Genomic DNA, 17,726 nt, shown 5'->3' with positions numbered 1-17,726 from the left:
CTACATGAAATTAGGATTGGTTTATTTTCTTTTACCAGCTTTGCTTATTCACTTTTGCTCACGACAGCTCTGCCAGGAGCACGGATCCATGTTTTCTGTTGCTGGGAAAAGTTAAGTTTTGGTTCAGACAGAACTGCTGTAAACATTTGGCTCGGGGTGGGATTGGGCTCTCAGACTAAAATGCTTATCTAGTATCCACATACAAGCTACATGGCTAAATGCCCTTTGTGGTCGAGGAACGGGTACTCAACACAGTTGATAGAGCCTGGAGAAGGGTTTGGCTTCACCTTAAACTGGCCACGTTACAGATGTTCAGCTGAACTGCTCTCTAGACCCTGTGGGGAGCTGCCTGATGTGACTGAATTTTGACCAGCTCTTCTGCGAGTCTGAAACATACATTGACACCTAAATTTAGGTGTCTAGAATGGTAGTTACCTTCATCTGAAAGCTGAATCTCACCCACACTTTCAAAGAAGGAATGAGGTGGCTGCTGTTTGCTGGGGACAGGCGTGCATCAGCTTTTCCCTTCTTTTTGCAACCAGCATTTCACGTACAGAAATCACTATACAATGGGTATGTCTATCATTACTGGATTAGCTTGCAAATAAAAGCTCTTCTAACAATTATAGGAAGTTCTGCGGCTAACAATATTGTCATTTGAAGCAGTTATCATTAGCTTTTGAACTGAATAGCACACAAATGCATGAGGATAGTTTATACTTTACTGAACATTGTAATTTGAGTCTCAAAAGCACGACAGTGTGTTGTTGACATTTTCAGTATTAACACTTCAGCAAGAAGGGTTTAGAAACTTCTTGGGATAGCTTTTGTATTTTTAAAAGTTTAGTTTCATTTGAACACTGCAAAATTGATTAGCAGTTTTTGCAAAATTCTGTGAAGATGAAAAGAGTTATGCAAATTCTAAGCATTATTTTTATTGTTAAACCCACACAAAATCCGTAGGAAGGCCATAAATCCTCAAAATTAGCTGATCTGAAGTTTCAGACATATGCATTTTTATTGTGCCATATCGTGAAGGAATACAATCCAGTGAAGACAGCTTAATACACATATCCACATTGTGAAACCAAAGCACTGTGGTCAAACACTTCTCCAGATACAGGATTTCAATAGCGGGAGCATTGCTGATGAGGGCTGAAGTACGGACAAATTCCACCTTCTCATCTTTGCTGCACAATGTGTTTACGTAATAATCTTAATCTTTCCCACAATAGTCTGCACTGGCATTTCCTGTATATATACTTAATGTCGTATACACTAACGATTTGTTTAGGCCATACCATGTGTACGCACATACATGTACAAGGAGGGGTGTCAACATTTAAAAAGTCGCATTAAGTTCAGGTTTTTATATGAAAATATATTCTGAGTTTAAAACTACTGCAATATTAAGCTGATAGCTGTTATTATTTTCAAGAATATGTCTACTTATTTTTCCCTGGTAATTTGCTTCCTTTAAGTTTAAATACAATGTGCCCTGGAGAAGGCAAAACCAAAGCTATATTTTAAATAATATTCAAAAATATGTTAAGTAATTAGAATACCTATACTTTTGTATAGGACTTGCACTGTGGTTTAAACTTAAGGCACAGAAAATTAATTAAGAGGGGAAAAAATGAATGAATGTTTTGGGTGTCAGTATAGCTGGACATCTTATAAGTTTCACTTTAGCATTATCCTTTGTTAAATGTTGCTTTCTGCAAATGGTTACTACCTGCTTTGGTAATAATTAACAGGGAGATTTAGAATGCATTTAGACTCTGATTTTTAGTACTATGTGTGTATTAGCAATTGTAGAAAATACTCTAAAAAATTTCCTGGTGTATATGAACATAATTACTTGCACAACACTTCAACAATCAGTTCTCTCCCACTTGAACTGGAGTAAGTGTCCCTCCTTGAACCATGCATGGGAAAATCTTAATGTTCTTCCTGCACATGGTGCTGTGTCCAACCCTATTAAGTAGCTGATAAGCAGATACATGAGAAAGTTGGTTCACATGAAACAGGGGGCACTCATGTCTGCACCTGTGGAGAATGACATGATATTCATGGTCAAAAGTTAGATAAGTTCACTGGCATCTCTCATAGCAGCCAGTGTAACACTGAGGACAAGATCACCAGTTACCACCAGGTAATTCTGTTTTATAAACACTTCAGAAAACAATGATTTCTTCTGAATGAATTACTCAATGCCACATTATTGCTAGACTGCCAGATTTCATACACTGAAATTTTGGTCACTTAAAATACATGGATTTTTTCTTTACCTCAAATTGGTGTCAGCCAGTGTTCCAGTATGTGGTGATACATTGTCCATTGAAATGAAAACTAAATCTACCAAGGTCTAGGAAATTTCTGATTTCCTTTGCTTCTCTTATTCAGAGGACACGTATCAATAGACAATTACTCCACAGGGTAATTAATGCAGGACTACAAACTGGAAGTGAAACCTGAGGGAAAGGAATCAACAACCACAGGTCATTTTCAGGCCTTTTTCCTTCTGTGTAGATACCTTTCAAGTGTGATTAAGGTTGTAACATTCCCAAATTACAACTTTGGAGTATAGAACAATGTGAAACATATATTTTTTTTTAATTTTAAAAACAGGCATGCAGAAACACAGTTTAGATTTGAAATGGGTTTTGGATTTAGACCTGAGTCCTTCTTCACTGTAAATTAAAACAAAACAAATCACAGTTCTAGTTTGATGTTGCTGAAATTGTAGGAGAACATGCTGTCAGCTGAATAGTGTTACAGTTTTCATGTCAATTTTTCCCTATCAAAATAAAAAGCAACATGTAAAGAAAATAATTTTCTATTTGCAAAATTCCAAAATTAAAAATTTATGTTGGTTTGAGTTAAACTTTCTAAGATTTCTTCTATTTGCCTTTGTTTGTATGTTTGTTTGGTTGGTTGTTGTTGGGCATTTTTGTGTGGTTTTGTTTACTTTTTTTTGCATTATTGTTTTTTTCACAGTGAATGTGAATGAGAGTTGCGGTGGACTAGTCGGTGGAAGTAGACAGAAACAGAGGAATTATGCTGAGCTATAACTTGGGGCATGTAAATGAAGCACTGAACCATCAATGTGCGTGACACTGGCTGTTGAAGGGAGTTCATCCAGTCACTTGTATCTCAAATCAGTATCTCTGGTCAATATTTGTAGAATTTTGGGGGAAGTAGGTCTGTCTATCCATGCCATCCTCCTTTTCTTGTCTTTTTTTTTTATGGCAATCTTTGTTAGCATAGAAAAAACAGTTCGCTTGGGATTCAGTCTGATGAAGACACTTAAATTGTGATGTTCACGTAGCAGCTCAGGGCTGGATTCACAGGCTTAAACAGGGACGTCTTGTGTCATTTGAGTTATCCCAGTCCCTGAGATGTCAGCACAGGGCTGGCAGAGGTGACAAGGACCTGCAGAAGTCCTTGCCCAGCAGCTGGAGGTCCAGCAGGGCTACCTGGGGATGTCAGGTGGCCAGAGCTGCTTATGTTTAAGTAGCTGAATGAAGGCTGGGTCTCCAAGCCCCCAGGGAAGACCTAAAGAACAGGATCGAAAGTGTCTGTAGAGCAACTCCTTTCATGCTGGGACACACCAAGTAGTGCTGCAGCTGTGTGACTCTGGGGTCTGCTGACTGACGGCTCCCTGGACTGCAGAGGGAACCTGCACGTGGAGCTGGCGTAACCTCACCTAAATTCTGGTGTCTTTATCTGCAGCCTGAATGCCATCTTTTGTGGATCCCCTTTTCTTTTTGCAAAGAGTAGTCTTGAATGGGGCTAAGTTTAAAATTTCCAGAAATGCCAAAGTTATCTAGCTTTAAGGCTTTTCTATTTTCAAAAGAAACAAGGCTTACTTTCAAAAGAGACAGAAGCTTTGAGTAGGCTGCTCTTGTTAAAAGTCGGCGAACAAGCTGTCTACGGAAATGGCACATAGTGGAGGTGCACAGAGCGGCAGTCTGAATGGATGGATGCTGTCACACTGCGTAACTGTGGCTGTATTAGATGAAAAAAGGGCACATTTTACTAATGGAAGGGAGGAAGCAGCTGAGTGCTTCATTTTGCAATGATGACAGAGCATTAAATTGGTCTGGGAAGACAATGTGGGGGGTTTGGTTTTTTTTCGGTTTGAAGTGCGTGTGTGTGTGGTACATCAAATTTTCTAAAATGCCAAAGAAACTTTGAATCCCGGATCAGATTTTAGTAATAGCTTTGTGTGCTTTTGAAAATAAGACCTGTGCTCAGTTTGTGTTTGTCAGATTCCTAAATGTCACCTGTTTTTATCTGTCACTTTTTATCATACAACTAAACAAGTGCACCTAGATAAAAAACCCCAGTACAGCACCACCTTCCATTTGTAACTTTAACATAAGGCACATGTTGTTGCTTTTGAGAGACCAGATTGTTTGCTTACATTTTGAACAAAACATGCACATTTTAAATGATTCATAGAAGAATCTACTTCTGCTGTTTACTGCATGCATGCATACGTATTCATATATGTGTGTCCTATCCTGAAAAAGTTTTTAAATTCTAAAAGAAGTATGACTTTGTAGTATTGGGCCAAGAAAGTACATTAAAATTCCTCTCTAAATACAGGCAGTAGAACCATTAAACCTGTTAGGTTTTGAGGGAGTGCAACGCAATATGGTGTCAGGTCATTCTCGGGTCAGCTAAGAGCACAGTTATCCTAAGATACATGAAACAACCGGTAAACTCTGTTTACCAACAACTATGGAAATAATAATGAAAGAAAAGACAATGGATAGTCAGACTTTTTACTTAAAGAATAGTGTTGATTGTAGCATTGCTTCAATCTAGGCTTCAATATCCAAGGAAATCCTGAGACTCTGACAAACTGAAACTGGAAACACTTCATTGGTTTTGGTTAAGTTGGGCTACCTAAAGTGTCTGCTAACTGCTGCTTTCAAATGATTGGGGGGGGAAATTAGTTTCAGCTTTCTTTTAATTTTTCAGAATTCAAGCAAAAACTCGAGAATTTCGGGAGAGACAAGCTCGTGAGCGTGACTATGCAGAGATACAGGATTTTAACCGGACGTTCGGCTGTGATGTGGACCCAATGTACGCTGGGATCGCTTCCTATGACTCTCCAAACAGTGGCACGATAACCCTGAACACTCGACCACAAAGCCCGAGGGAAGGGCAGACAGTGGAATCCTTGTACGCCCAAGTGAAGAAGCCACGCAATTCAAAGTCTTCACCTGTGGACAGGTAGGCACCAGCCATCGGTCAATACGCTCTTTCAGAATCCGCCCTTGTAATGCTTTTGTCATGGGAGACAAATGTGCATCAATTAGAAAGTCAGAACTACATTTTTAATAACAGCTTTTTAAAAGCCTTTATGTAGAAAAGTATTGAGCTCACACAAATCAAACGGTCACAGTATGGGATGGGAAAGTTACTTTCTGTAGAGCAACTGCTTTTCTTCTCATTCTTCAGGTGGTCTGGAATTTTGGAGTCACTGTTTGGTATCACTTAAATTAAATTCAAAGTTGTAATGTCAGAATACATTTCCAACCTATTCACAGCAGTTATAAAATCTCAGGAACGTTCTTGTTGTTAAAGCAAAAGTGGGTTAAATCTTACCTGGATTCTAGTCCTACTGTAGGCCTGAACTTCAGTCTAACAGGTTGAGCTTTTTGATTAAATATAGGCTAAATGAGTAAACTCCAAGTTTGACTCATGAGTTACTTTCTTTCCTCAGGCTGTAGCTTATGATTTATACTTTTCCTGTGGTTACATTATCTGAACTGTGTCGTGCTTGGTTTTATACTGAAATTGGGCAAAATTCCGGTTTCTGTTGATGAAGTTTTGAGTTCATTTGAAAACCTGAAGCTAAAACAGGCATGTAAACTAACATAAAGTAGAAATAACCAAAGGCAAAATTCACAGCTTTTTTGTACTTTAACAATGAAAATACATCTGTTTTCTTGGCTTACATCTATGATCTTGTAGCTCTGCATTTTCTCAGCTTTACAAAAACTAGCACAAAAATTCTAGTGCAGGAGGTATCGTTAACTCATTCACAGTTAATTAATTTAGCTCATAGTAAAAACACTTGTTATTTTGTTTTCTACCCTTTTCTTTAAAAAAAAAATAGTGAACTTTCAGGTTACAGTATTTGAGACTGTGTAGCTCTACTTGAGGACTGGCATTCATCTTGCATATTCTGTTCTAGGTGGTAATGGAGTAATTCGCATTTGATCTTAAAGAAAGCTGTCGTGTACAGTTCGGTTAGTTGTCTAAAAGTCTTTTAAATTGAGGACGGAAATCGGTGTATTTAACTCTTTGCTAGATCATTTTGAGAAGTTCCTTTCGATAATATTGGTAAAAATATATCCTCTTAACATGACAAAAAAGGAGATTTTAGAGGTATTGTCAAATGCATAAATTTTTACTAAAAGTCAGTAGCTCAATGACCTTTTTATTTTCTGAATTGCACTGCTCTGCAGTATTGCACTGTGAAAAAGTCTACTTTTCATATTAAATAAGCGTAATTTATATATTGTGGATACGTACGTTATTTCAGTGAAGGAAGGTGAATAATTTTAAAATATGACAGCTTCATCTGTGCCCTTGAAATTCTATATTCTGTAGCCTGATATTGGCTGGCGCTGGTATGCCCAGGTGCCTGACATTTCAGCACTTTTGTGCCTTTGGAAATCAAGATAGCTTGGTTGGATATGGCTGCCACGTGGTGACTCTCACGGCTGTTTTTGTTAGACCAAAGGCAGTGTTTCATGCCTGAGTTGAATGGCATCAATGTCACATCAACAACAAAAAAAGTTCTTTGATGCAAACCTGACACGGTGAAATATAAGACCTGCGTGACCTCGCTAACTCTGTGTGATTGCTGATAAAAGAGCCGGGAGAGAGTGAGTGAAGCTGAAGATAACGGAGTACCGGTGGAATGTGATGTTAATCGTAAGGGTAGGACTGAAGAGCAGTGTGGTGGTTTTGCACATTCAGTCTGCTCCTGGAGCACCGAGGGCCCCGTCTCTCGCAGCTGGATCATGCTGTGACAAAAGGAAGGACCCGGCACACACCATGGGCTCAAGCAGAGGGAGAAAATGCAAAGCGAGGACTAGAACTGGGACTAGAAAGGCAACCCCTAGTCCAGTGGCAGAGGGAGGACACTTTCAGCAGAAAGCACCTGGAAAGAAACAGGCAATGCAGATGGAAAAAAAGATTATTATTATTTGCTACAAATGTCCTCTGAAGTACCTGTTTGGGGATCTGAGTCATGCAGTTGTCTAGCATAGGGGGTTTTCTTCTCTCCCTCCAAATACCTTTATTAGCAGCCAATCTGCAGAGCTGGTGAATCCCACTTAGCCCCGGGAGGTGTTTTAGGGAACATCACAGCAACTTGCACAATCTCAGGCTCAAATTTAACTCTCCCAGAAGTCAGGTCTGCATGTTGGGCCCCCTGCTGCGACAGCACGTTGCCTGCTTTGGGACAGAGGAGATACAGCAGTTGTGAGGGAGCAGCTTTCAGTCGTCCCAGACTGGTGTGTAGGACACCTGGGAGCCAGACCCTGTGTAATAACGTTCAGCAGGACAGCCTGGATCATGGCTGAGCTGTCTTCCCAAGGCTGCTCTGTGTTTTATAGGCTTTATCTTAGATGCATTAATTATCATCTGAGCATCATGTTCAGAAATAGTTGTGGTCATGTGGTCCTGAGGTGTTTTTTACCCGAGTTGTTTTCTACCCGAGTTGTTTCCCTGTCTGTAAGATACCTGGCTCCATCACCCCATGTGCATTGCAACTTATTCCTTTCTATCTGTTTCCAGCAGTGAGACCTTCCCTCTTCTCTTGACATCTCCTGTGATGCCCCTTTTCACACCAAGCATCCAAGTGCCTCTTCACGAGGCTCTTCTCCAGGGACTTCTCTTCTCTGCAGTCTGGTTTATCCTAATAACACTGCAAGAAATTTGAGGAGAAAAAATTGGTTGCAGTGCTGCATCCTTAAAATATCGTTTACATTAGGGTTCACCTGTGGTGAGCGTTATTTTCACTGTGTTTTACCCCTTTGCCCTGCCATTCTTTCCTTTCCTCTGGACATTACAGAGGTTACTTAAATGGAAACAGTCACTTCCAACCTTTGTGGATGGGAAGGGAAATCCCTCACAGCGCGTTACCCTCGCGCTGAACTGCCAGGAGCTGGTAATGGCCAGGCTGTCTCAAATCTTTAGCACATTCATATTAAAAGCAGCATTGTTTATATGGGAAACGTTATTTCTATTACAGTTTGGTGGTTAGTGTCAAACAAAATTTGACATTTAAGTATGTCCAAAAGGTTATTTAAAAGTCTCTTACAAAGAAACCTATAAAAAATGTCCCATAATAGTTTGCATACCATTGCTGAACACTTATGACAAATTTTTCCTTAACTTGCAAGACAATTACTGCGCCTGTGTGTGAGGCCTTGTCAGGGTTTGTTTTTCTTTAATATTCCTTCAGCTTCTCTCTTATTTTCATCAACACATGCCACGAACTGATGTAAGTTTAACCGTGTCATGGCATATGAATGATAACAAAGTGGAGGACAAGTATGTAAACTGCTCACTGGAATAATGGACAGTTTTATTTTATTTTTTGCATTATTGTAGTGCTTCAGCAAATGATGATACTGTCAAGTTGTCAAGCAGAGGTGCCCCAAGTTATTTTATAACATAACTTGAAACCAGTGTTAAAAACAGGCCTGTTTCTTCATTGTCCTTCTTGGATGTATTTTATATTTACATGTGTTCAAAGCACTGCAATGATAGACAGATACATAGTAAAAACAGTAAGAAGAACATGGTTATTTCTCAAAAAGTTTGTCTGTCCATTTCTCTAAATTAGAAAGTGGATTGTATAATGCCAAAATACAGCAAAGGAGACTGAGATGTTGACTTACTCCTCAGAGACTTGCACATCTATATGTGTGTAAGTGACATTATTTTACCCATTTTACCAACAGTGGCATTAAAAAAACCCTATCAATAGTAAATTTTACTCAAAAGTATCCTGCAGGGCTTTAAACTCTCAGAATTGCTTTAATGCAGATTTATGTTGCATTGAAGTTAAATCACTGATCAATATTTGTGGGGTTTGGAGGGAGGGTTGTTCTTTGGTTGTTCCGTTTAGTTTTTCAGAGGTAGTTATTATCTGTTAAACATGTAGTTGAAATAGAGGAGGTTCCTTTTTTTGGGCTTCTTACATAATCCATGCATAAGAGTAGCTCCTGTGAATCTTGAAGCACTTTAAATTCCAGTTATACTAGTCATGGCAAGTCAGTAGAGAGTAGCACTAAAAAAAGTTGATCCTAGAGAATTAAAGCAGATTCTCTGTCCTAACAGAGGAGGAGTTTATTACTCAGAAGAAACAAAGGTCTAGCAATAAATAAATAAAGTATTTTAGGAGTGATTGGTGATCAGTATAGCTGCATGTACATCAGCTGCCCTTGTAACACTGGCGCCATGCTCTGCATTGAGAGCTTACAGAAAGAGGCTGCTAAGAACTGTTCCGCTTCTTATGTTAGGCATTTACGGAGCAAAATCGAGGTAGACCATATATGTTTATCTATGTTTATTCTACAGTTCAGGAAAGAAGTGTCTCGAGAACTCTGTTCTTGTGGATAAAGCTTTTAGCTTAGCTGGAAACTGTCTCTAGAATGTTTTGCATCATTCAGAAGAGAAGCTGCACTGCTGATCAATAGCATTTTTCATGTAGATGACAATGATGCTATACAATGGGGTTTTACAGTGATCACCTGACATCCATAGTTGAGCAGTGTGTAGAAAGACAACTCCTAATGGACATTTACTGGCTGTCACTCTGTAATCATTTCCCACCAAGAGTGCATTGTCCTAAAATATAATTGAAACAAAATAGGCACTGTGCTGCTGTAAATCTAAATAGCTTGAAAATAGTAGGCTAGACACCCCTAGCTCACTGAGGACATTTTAATGGAAACATAAATACCATAATCATATGCTTTTTGCATGCATTTTACCATTAAAAAGAAAAAAATGTTCATTTTAAAAGGTAGACCTTTATGAACTGGTTTCTTTTCTATCAGAAGTGGAATCAAGTTGTGTAAAAGGAATATCTGGGAACTGAAAATAACCCCACTTGCTTTAACTGTCATCTGTTCAGTGTGAAGAGGCAAGATGTTGTTTTTTAAGGTCAAGACACATACTTAGCTTGCTGCTTTTCCAAAAATAAAGGGAGAGCATTTTATGTAGATACTAACTTTTATTCGCTCGGTGCTATCTATGTTTAAATTGGCATGAGAGTAATGAATCGCAGAAACTGGAAAGAAACACTCTAATGTAATATAGGAATATGTAAAAAGTGAAATAAGCAGATCCTGTCTTTTCAGTGTGTCTAAAATAACTTTTAGCAATAGCAGAATGGGTCATGAAAGCTATGAAATACTATATTGCCAAGCCTGAATAAATATTTGTTAAAAAAACAAGGCGCTTGTGCAGCTATATTAAACTTCTTTATTAGTAGTGTCAGTCACAGGAGTGTTCTTAAGTCTGTAGGATTATTTATGCACAGGAATCTGTGCTTGCTGCCAGGCCCACCAGAGATGGAGAAAGGAGTTATTACTCAGGGTGATGCATCCTGTAAATGCGAGGATATTTCTTGTTTCTTAACTGAAGAGATTTTTTGTCAGTTCTGGAAGCCGACTGGAAGAGCGCTTTCACAAAGGGAAAGGCCATGGCACTGTAAACCATCTAACCAATGACATTTAAAACCTGCAGAGCTGTGCAGAAGGCTAACAACCTAAGTTGACTAAGATTATGAGTAAATTCTTCCCTCCTACCTCTGTTTACTTCTGTTTGCTGATGTGGAAGTGTTTTCCTATGCCTGGATCCCTTGCTCCTCACTGTTTATCACCCTCTGCTGTCAGAGCCATATGGATGACATACTGCCAGGGGAAGGTACCACGCATATGGGTAAATATGCTGGAAATCCTTGATTAGGTTGCAGGCAGTTCAGAGATAGAACCTGTTTGTTATCTGGGCTCCCTTTAACAACTAGTAACATTTCAGAAATTAGTAGCAATAGGTTTTAAAACCTTATCTTCCTGTGAATATCACCCTTTTGTGGCATAATGAAGCCTCATTCCTACGAGAATCTGACTTTCGGAAAAACTTTCCCGGCCAAAAAAAATGTGCATATGCCATTATGTGATAATCAAACAGACTTTTCAAGACAACTCAGTGGAGAGCAGTGGGTTAATGAACTATTTGCAGTTCTCTTTGTGTAAAACTGCAAACAATACTTGGAAGTCATTGTGGTATTTTTCCTCCTCCATCTGCGATAACCCAGAGAAGGATTAGTTAGAGCCTCTGTGAGACTCTTCATGGGGTTTAATTTCACTTTAGCGCTAACACATTGGGTTTTTTTGTTCCTCTACCTATAAGCCAGTAATCCTTGCCCCCAGGACTGCCTAAAAATTAGCTTGGTCTCCCATAGACCTGTGTATTTAGGACCCAATAGACACTATTAGCATTGGCATTTTATTATCTTAGGTTGGTTGTTTTCTTTTGTTCTTCCATCTTGATAGAATATAAGACAAGTTTTAATATAAATTCATGAGGATTTATGTAGGCTCCCTATTGTGAAAGTATGCAATTGCTCTCCCTGTTTGGGTGACCACTTTGGTGGAATAAATGGCAGACTTACAGTGAACTCTATTCAGGTCTCCCATTTTAATTACTTGAAAGTGCTGGTTTCTTTCTGAATAGATACCAAGCACTGATACCGTTGTGAGAACCACATCTTTCTCCATTTACCACAGCCGCAGCCTCACTCAAACTCCGGTGGTTTTGCTTCCTCTCTCCTCCGCTCAGCTTGCCATGTAATCTGAAGTGTGACAGCTATTTGTTTGTTTTCACAAAAGCTGCCTGAGTTAGTACCTCTACAAGTGGCTGCAGTGGGAAAATGCACAGAAAGATAAGAGAGAGATGAACTTCCCACTCCGGGTTACAGAGCGAGGGGGTGAAGTGGGGCCCAGTCGAACGTGCCCTTAGTGCCCCTGTTCCAAGCGACCACTAATGAGCCCCCTTTGCTGGAAATTAGCAGTATCCATTTCGGTTTCTGATCTTCAGTTCTTTAAGTGCTGCTACTTCTTATAATAAGAGGCCATACTTATAAAGGGTAGGTCAAAACCTGACACTTTTCATCCATTTGAGGTTATAATATATATTAGGATTTTGAATACATTGTAACTGAATTACGTATAATATTTTTCATTAGTAGATTAGTTCAATTTGTGCACAGATATAGATCAGTTGAGCATTTCATTGCTTGAAGAAAAAAAGAGAACAACGTTTACATTTTTTTCAGATGGTAGGAGGCAGCATTTAATTAAAAAGGAAAAACAAAACAAACCAACTTAAATTATATATCCTATTATGAAACAAAACATGACGTAAAAACTAGAAAAGTCAATGTCTCAGGCTTTGAATATTTATTGTATGGCTTGAGACTGGAGACCAAAATCCAGCTGTTTGTGTGTAACATGCACATCTTCGTTTCCCTAATGGCATCAATACAATTTGGAGTTCTTCTTCCTGAGAAAATTATGGGGAATATTTGAGTACACAAAGCTAAAAAAGCAAAGGCTCTCCCATTCATTAAATGAAGTGCTTTGATCCTACTAGTGTAAACTGTTAAAATCTGTTCTTTGCTAGTCCTTCTAACCAACATTTGGATTGCAAATTGATGTTGTGCAGCACTTGAACACCATCATTTAATCAGTTTAATTTGTTGCTGTTGAACATGGCCCTTTCTAAATAGAACACAAATTTATGATTCTTCTATCTTTTATGTCCCTCCAGTCAACCCATCTGTTCCTGTTTGGTGAAGGATTCAGGCTTCTCCTCTCCAAGCATTTGAAGAGCTGGGGTTTTGCATTTTAGAGCTGTCTGATTATAGGAGAGGGGTACCCAGGCAGAGCTTGAAGGGAGTGCTGTGTACTTACCAAATCCTCTCGCTCTGCTTGCTAACACTAAGTACACAATCTAAAGTTAGAACTTTAAATTAATGTAGATTAATGGATGAAAAGTAAAAAAAAAAAAAATAAAACAAAAAAAAATTTTTTTTTTTTTTAATTTTTGTTCTTCTAATGTTGGGAGTTTTTGAAGGGGTTTTTGTTTTATTCTTTTTTATGAATGGTAGCTCTACAAATGAGGCAAACTATATTTAACTATTATATGTTGTTTATCCTTATAGGCAGTCTTGTTTGTTTCTGTGACTTAAAAAGCATTGTGCTTATGGTAGAAGTCATTTGTCACTGGTGGAAGTCTCATTGTGGGGAGGAATCCTGCAGTTAATTTTAGGAAGGAAAATAACATCACTACATGTATGTTGAGGGTTGGTGGTTGATTCTTTTTAACATCTTGTAAACTCATTGAATGAGTGCTTATGAAACATACCACGTTGGAAACTCTGGAAATTGAGAAATTGCTGAAAGATCTCATTTCAGTTTGGTTTTGGTTGGGAAGCTGAAAACCAATGCTTTTCCACTCTTCACTCAGAAAACAGTGTATATTACTGGAGCATTATACTTCGTAGCATATTGTTAAAGAATTGGTTTATAAGGTGTTTGAAATCTTGTTCCTTAAGGCTCAAACTATATGATGTGAGATATTAAAAGGTTTCTTGCATGGCGTATTTTATATGATTATGTATTTCTGAAAAATGTTGTTCTAACGTCAGACTTATTTAAATGGATTATTTTTCCATTCCTTAACATACTAGTGACATTTAAATGGCTTTTCAATCTGATGCATTCATAGAAATCTTTCTTACATGATAGATATATGAAATGCTATTACAGTAAATAGATCACATATTTGTAATGGATAGGTAATTTCATCTGCCTGGAGTTTAGATGGTGATATCACATGTAAGACTTAACTTATGAAGAGAAAGGAGCAAAGGAGCAGATTTGGCTTAATTTTAATTTTTGTGTATAGTTTTGTAAGAATAATAGATGGCATGCCTGAGTTGCATTGCATTCTGTCATGAAATGTCTTCTGTGTGCAAAAATTCAGTCTCGATTACAGCCTTCCTTCATTCCCAGGTATCCCATTAAAAGGAAACACTGTAAGAACTGGGATGAAAAGAGAACCCAGAATTACTACTACCAGCAATTTAAAAAGCAATTAGAATCTGTATGACTTCAAGGGATATAGGAACTAATGTCCCTCAGACTTCTCATTTCCACTTATCTTTGGGAAGGAAATTTATTTGCGGAAGGCTGCAGTACCCGCACTGACAGGCCTCCAAGGTGGCAGGAGTAACTGTCCTACAAGTGCTCTGACCTGGGAAACAAAGGAGACAGAAAACAGTAGCATCATTCTTTATTTCCTGAGACATAGTTCATGGCTCATTAATAGTTGTAGTGTATGTTACTGGGTATGGTGTGATGCAGAGGAAACAAACAGAAGCTGCCTGTCATTTTTCCTTTCTTTTTTTTTTTTTTTTTTTAATTAGTAGATATATTCTTAAAAAAAAGAGAAAGAAAAAGGAAAAAAAAGAGAGAAGGTTTAGCTATGCTTTATTTTGTACATAATCTTAAACCGCGCTGTGTCTGCTTGCTTAAGATAAACTCTATGCATATTTGCTAAAATGTTGTCAAATTAACCCACCATTTCTAAGGATTGCTAAATGCCCATCAAGGAATGGAAGGATGCATTGAAGCTATTTTAATTAGCAAAGTGTGATTTAAAGGTTGCTAAAATCAAAAAGAGCTTATTCATTTTTCATCAATAATCATTTTCCTTAATATTTCATCAAAACCTGCTGATTCGGAGACCACCTTCTGGGCTTTGATTCATTATGACTGCAGACATAATTTAATTTTTCCCCCTTTCCTCATTCTGTGATATGCTCTTTCATCTTCGAGACATTGTTAAGATGTTTCTAACATTCACAGTTTGCTAATTGATCCAACTTTTTTAAAACTGTACTTAAGACAGAGGCTTCTTTTCTGTGGAAGCAATTTTCCATGCATTTGCCTTTACTCATGTTTTTTCAATCTGTGTATCTGATGAAGTCAGAATTCTCAAACAGGCGTATTAAAAATCGAAGACGTGTATGGTTTTATATATGGCAAGCAAGACAGAACATTCGAGGGATGATAGGGGGAAATTAAGACAGTTGGTACAATCGGTAAAATTGCACAGTCACTAAGTTAGGCCTTTATAGTTCATCTAAAACTACCTTGGAATTAAAACAGTACTGTAAGTAATATTTTTTTTATCTAAATCTTTGGGGGATCATGAAGAAAAGCAATTATGGGAATTTATGTGAAGGCATTTTGTGAAAGGATATACAATTAAAAGAAATTGCTGCTTTCACTTTAGTAAGGCTGTTCATCTAAGTTTTGTCTATATTATCATACTGTGGTAATTTCTAGTCCCAAAATGTATTTGTGTTACTATTTTAAGATGAGATTCATAACCTGTTTCTTCTTGGAAGTTCTCCCTATGGAGCAGTACGCAGGAAACTTTGCATTCAGGCACGGTGTTAAAACAACAAATGGTTGGTTACTCGGCATCAGCGGAACGTGGTGGCTTGAAGCAGCCCAAGTGCTGCAGACTGTGCCCTGGGCCTTTTCTGGGGGTGGCTGGAGAACACTCACAGTCCTCTTTTTTCTCTGCTCGTCTCTCACTTGGTGGATGCGGCTGATTCCGGTTCTGTGCACACACTGTGATTTAGGGCAGGGCCATCTTTTCCTTTTCTTTTTGTAGCTGTATTCTTCAATCCAGCCTAATTAGAATTTCAAAAAATGTCCTCTACATCTTGCTTAGATGGTTGGAGCCTAGTTGTTGTTTCTTCTCTTAAGCCACATTGAACAATTCACGCAGAGTGAATTGCATTATCTTTCATTAGTTGCACTGTTCTGATGTAGTTAAAATTGCTGCAGCTTAAGATGCCAGAATTTAACAGGAAAACAGGTAAAACTGAGATCGCATTCAGTGTCAGGAATAATCCAATATTATTGGAGCTCATGCTTGTGTATTTAATATTTCTTCTCAGACTCAGATGCTTCCACCATCTATGTACCATGTCATATTTGCGTCTGTATCCGTGTTTAGCAGAGCACTTACACACGTGCAGAATCAGATGTAGATACATGAATGCTGCGGTAAAATTTTATGTGTGCGTGTTTATATCTGTCTAAATGTATGAGTATATTAAAAAAATATTCTCTAAAAATTCCTTTGCTCCAGAGGAAGTGACCTCCAGAGCTCACCTGGTACAACCCCCTGCTCAGAGCAGTTTTAATCAGGTCGGGTTGCTCAGGGCTGCAATTGTATCCTGAATATCTCCGAGGATGGAGATTTCATCCAGCTCCCTGGGTACCTGTTCCAGTATTTGGCCAGCTTCCTACTATCTGAAAAAAGAAGTCCATTTCCTTTCATCCTATTGCTGTGCAACTTTGAGAAGAGTCTGGTGTGTGGGTTAAAAAAAAAATAACATTAATCACCTTCTATGAGATTTGGAATCTGAAACAGACAGATTCCAATTTTTCAGGCATCAAAATACATTTTTAAAACAATAAGGATTACTTTACAAAATAACACTTAATTGTTAGCATTGAACTTTTCCAGAATGACCGTCAAAGTTACTTTTTTTTTTTTCTTAAATTACCTTTGTATTTCCATATTTCAGAGATACACTTAGATACACGGCTTGTTTCTCACAAATTATTTTGAATACATGTTGTCTTTTTTCTCCCCTACACTATTCAAAACTTGAATCAGAAGTTTCTAGACAAAGTATAACTATTGCTCTTGAAATACAAGCAGCTGCCTTTTCTTCTTAATTTCACAGGTTTTGTATTGTGCACACAACATTCAGCCCCACCAAAAACAGGCCATCTGAAAGTACTTTTAAAAAACAACTCAGCGTTGTGTGTGCTGTTGGACTGCATATGCTCCTTAGTTCTTGCTTTTCAGTGGGTCTCATTCTGCTGGTGGAAAATTGTGTTGCTCTCCTGCACAGGCAGAATTGCCGCCATGTGAGACCTGTTGCTGTGACAGCCTCTCTTCTTCTGCTACAGGATTTTCAGCATTTCTCTTTTAATTCTGAGGTTTTGCAGCTCATCTGCATGATTTCCTGGACAAAGACAGACCATAACTCCCAGAGAAATTATACTGTGCTGGCAGGGAGTTATGAAACAAAGGATTCCAAGTATTTTTCAAAGCCCTGCACACCTGTATTCATTCATGAGCTAAAAGTTGCAGATGGTGAGTTCTGTGGCATTGCAGGAGCCTCAGGAGATGTGGGTGCTTCCTGCAGAGCTGAAGGGCTGCACCGGAGGAGAGGGAGGAGGAAAATGAAGCAACTCCCTTGCAGAGATCAGGAGCACTGCAGGATGATGATCGGGGAGAGGAAGCTGCTTGCTGTGACCAGAGAAGCCAGCCATCCTCTCACCTTCAAAAAAAGCAAAAGAAAATCAACCACCATACTTGTAAGCACAGATGAGGCATAGGATGGTCTATACAGGGTTGTCTTTCATCTAGATAGTATATTTGCAAGGATCTTAAAGAGCTTCAGGACCTTTAATGGGGTCTTGTAGTCAATAGAACGACCATTTCACTCCACAGCTGATCCGCTCGCTACTCCCTGCACTGACAAGCAACCACCTGCACAGTGAAACGCTGCTGCTCTTTAA

The 17,726-nt window shown here is 38.6% G+C and overlaps 1 protein-coding gene across 8 annotated transcripts in view; it reads left to right on the top strand.

Annotated features, from left to right (window-relative positions):
* The window catches only part of PARD3 (par-3 family cell polarity regulator), a gene marked incomplete at both ends in the record, with an annotated part of 453,991 nt that overhangs the window by 350,760 nt on the left and 85,505 nt on the right, over nt 1–17,726 (top strand). For all 8 annotated transcript variants that reach the window (XM_080340305.1, XM_080340306.1, XM_080340304.1 and 5 more), the window contains one exon: nt 4,993–5,247. In XM_080340305.1, coding sequence (XP_080196431.1) covers nt 4,993–5,247 — 255 coding nt within the window. The remainder of the gene's footprint in view (nt 1–4,992; nt 5,248–17,726) is intronic.

The sequence above is a fragment of the Nesoenas mayeri genome (genome assembly GCF_963082525.1).
Source record: "Nesoenas mayeri genome assembly, chromosome: 2".
Lineage (NCBI taxonomy): Eukaryota > Metazoa > Chordata > Aves > Columbiformes > Columbidae > Nesoenas > Nesoenas mayeri.
This window is presented reverse-complemented; position numbering and strand designations above follow the sequence as displayed.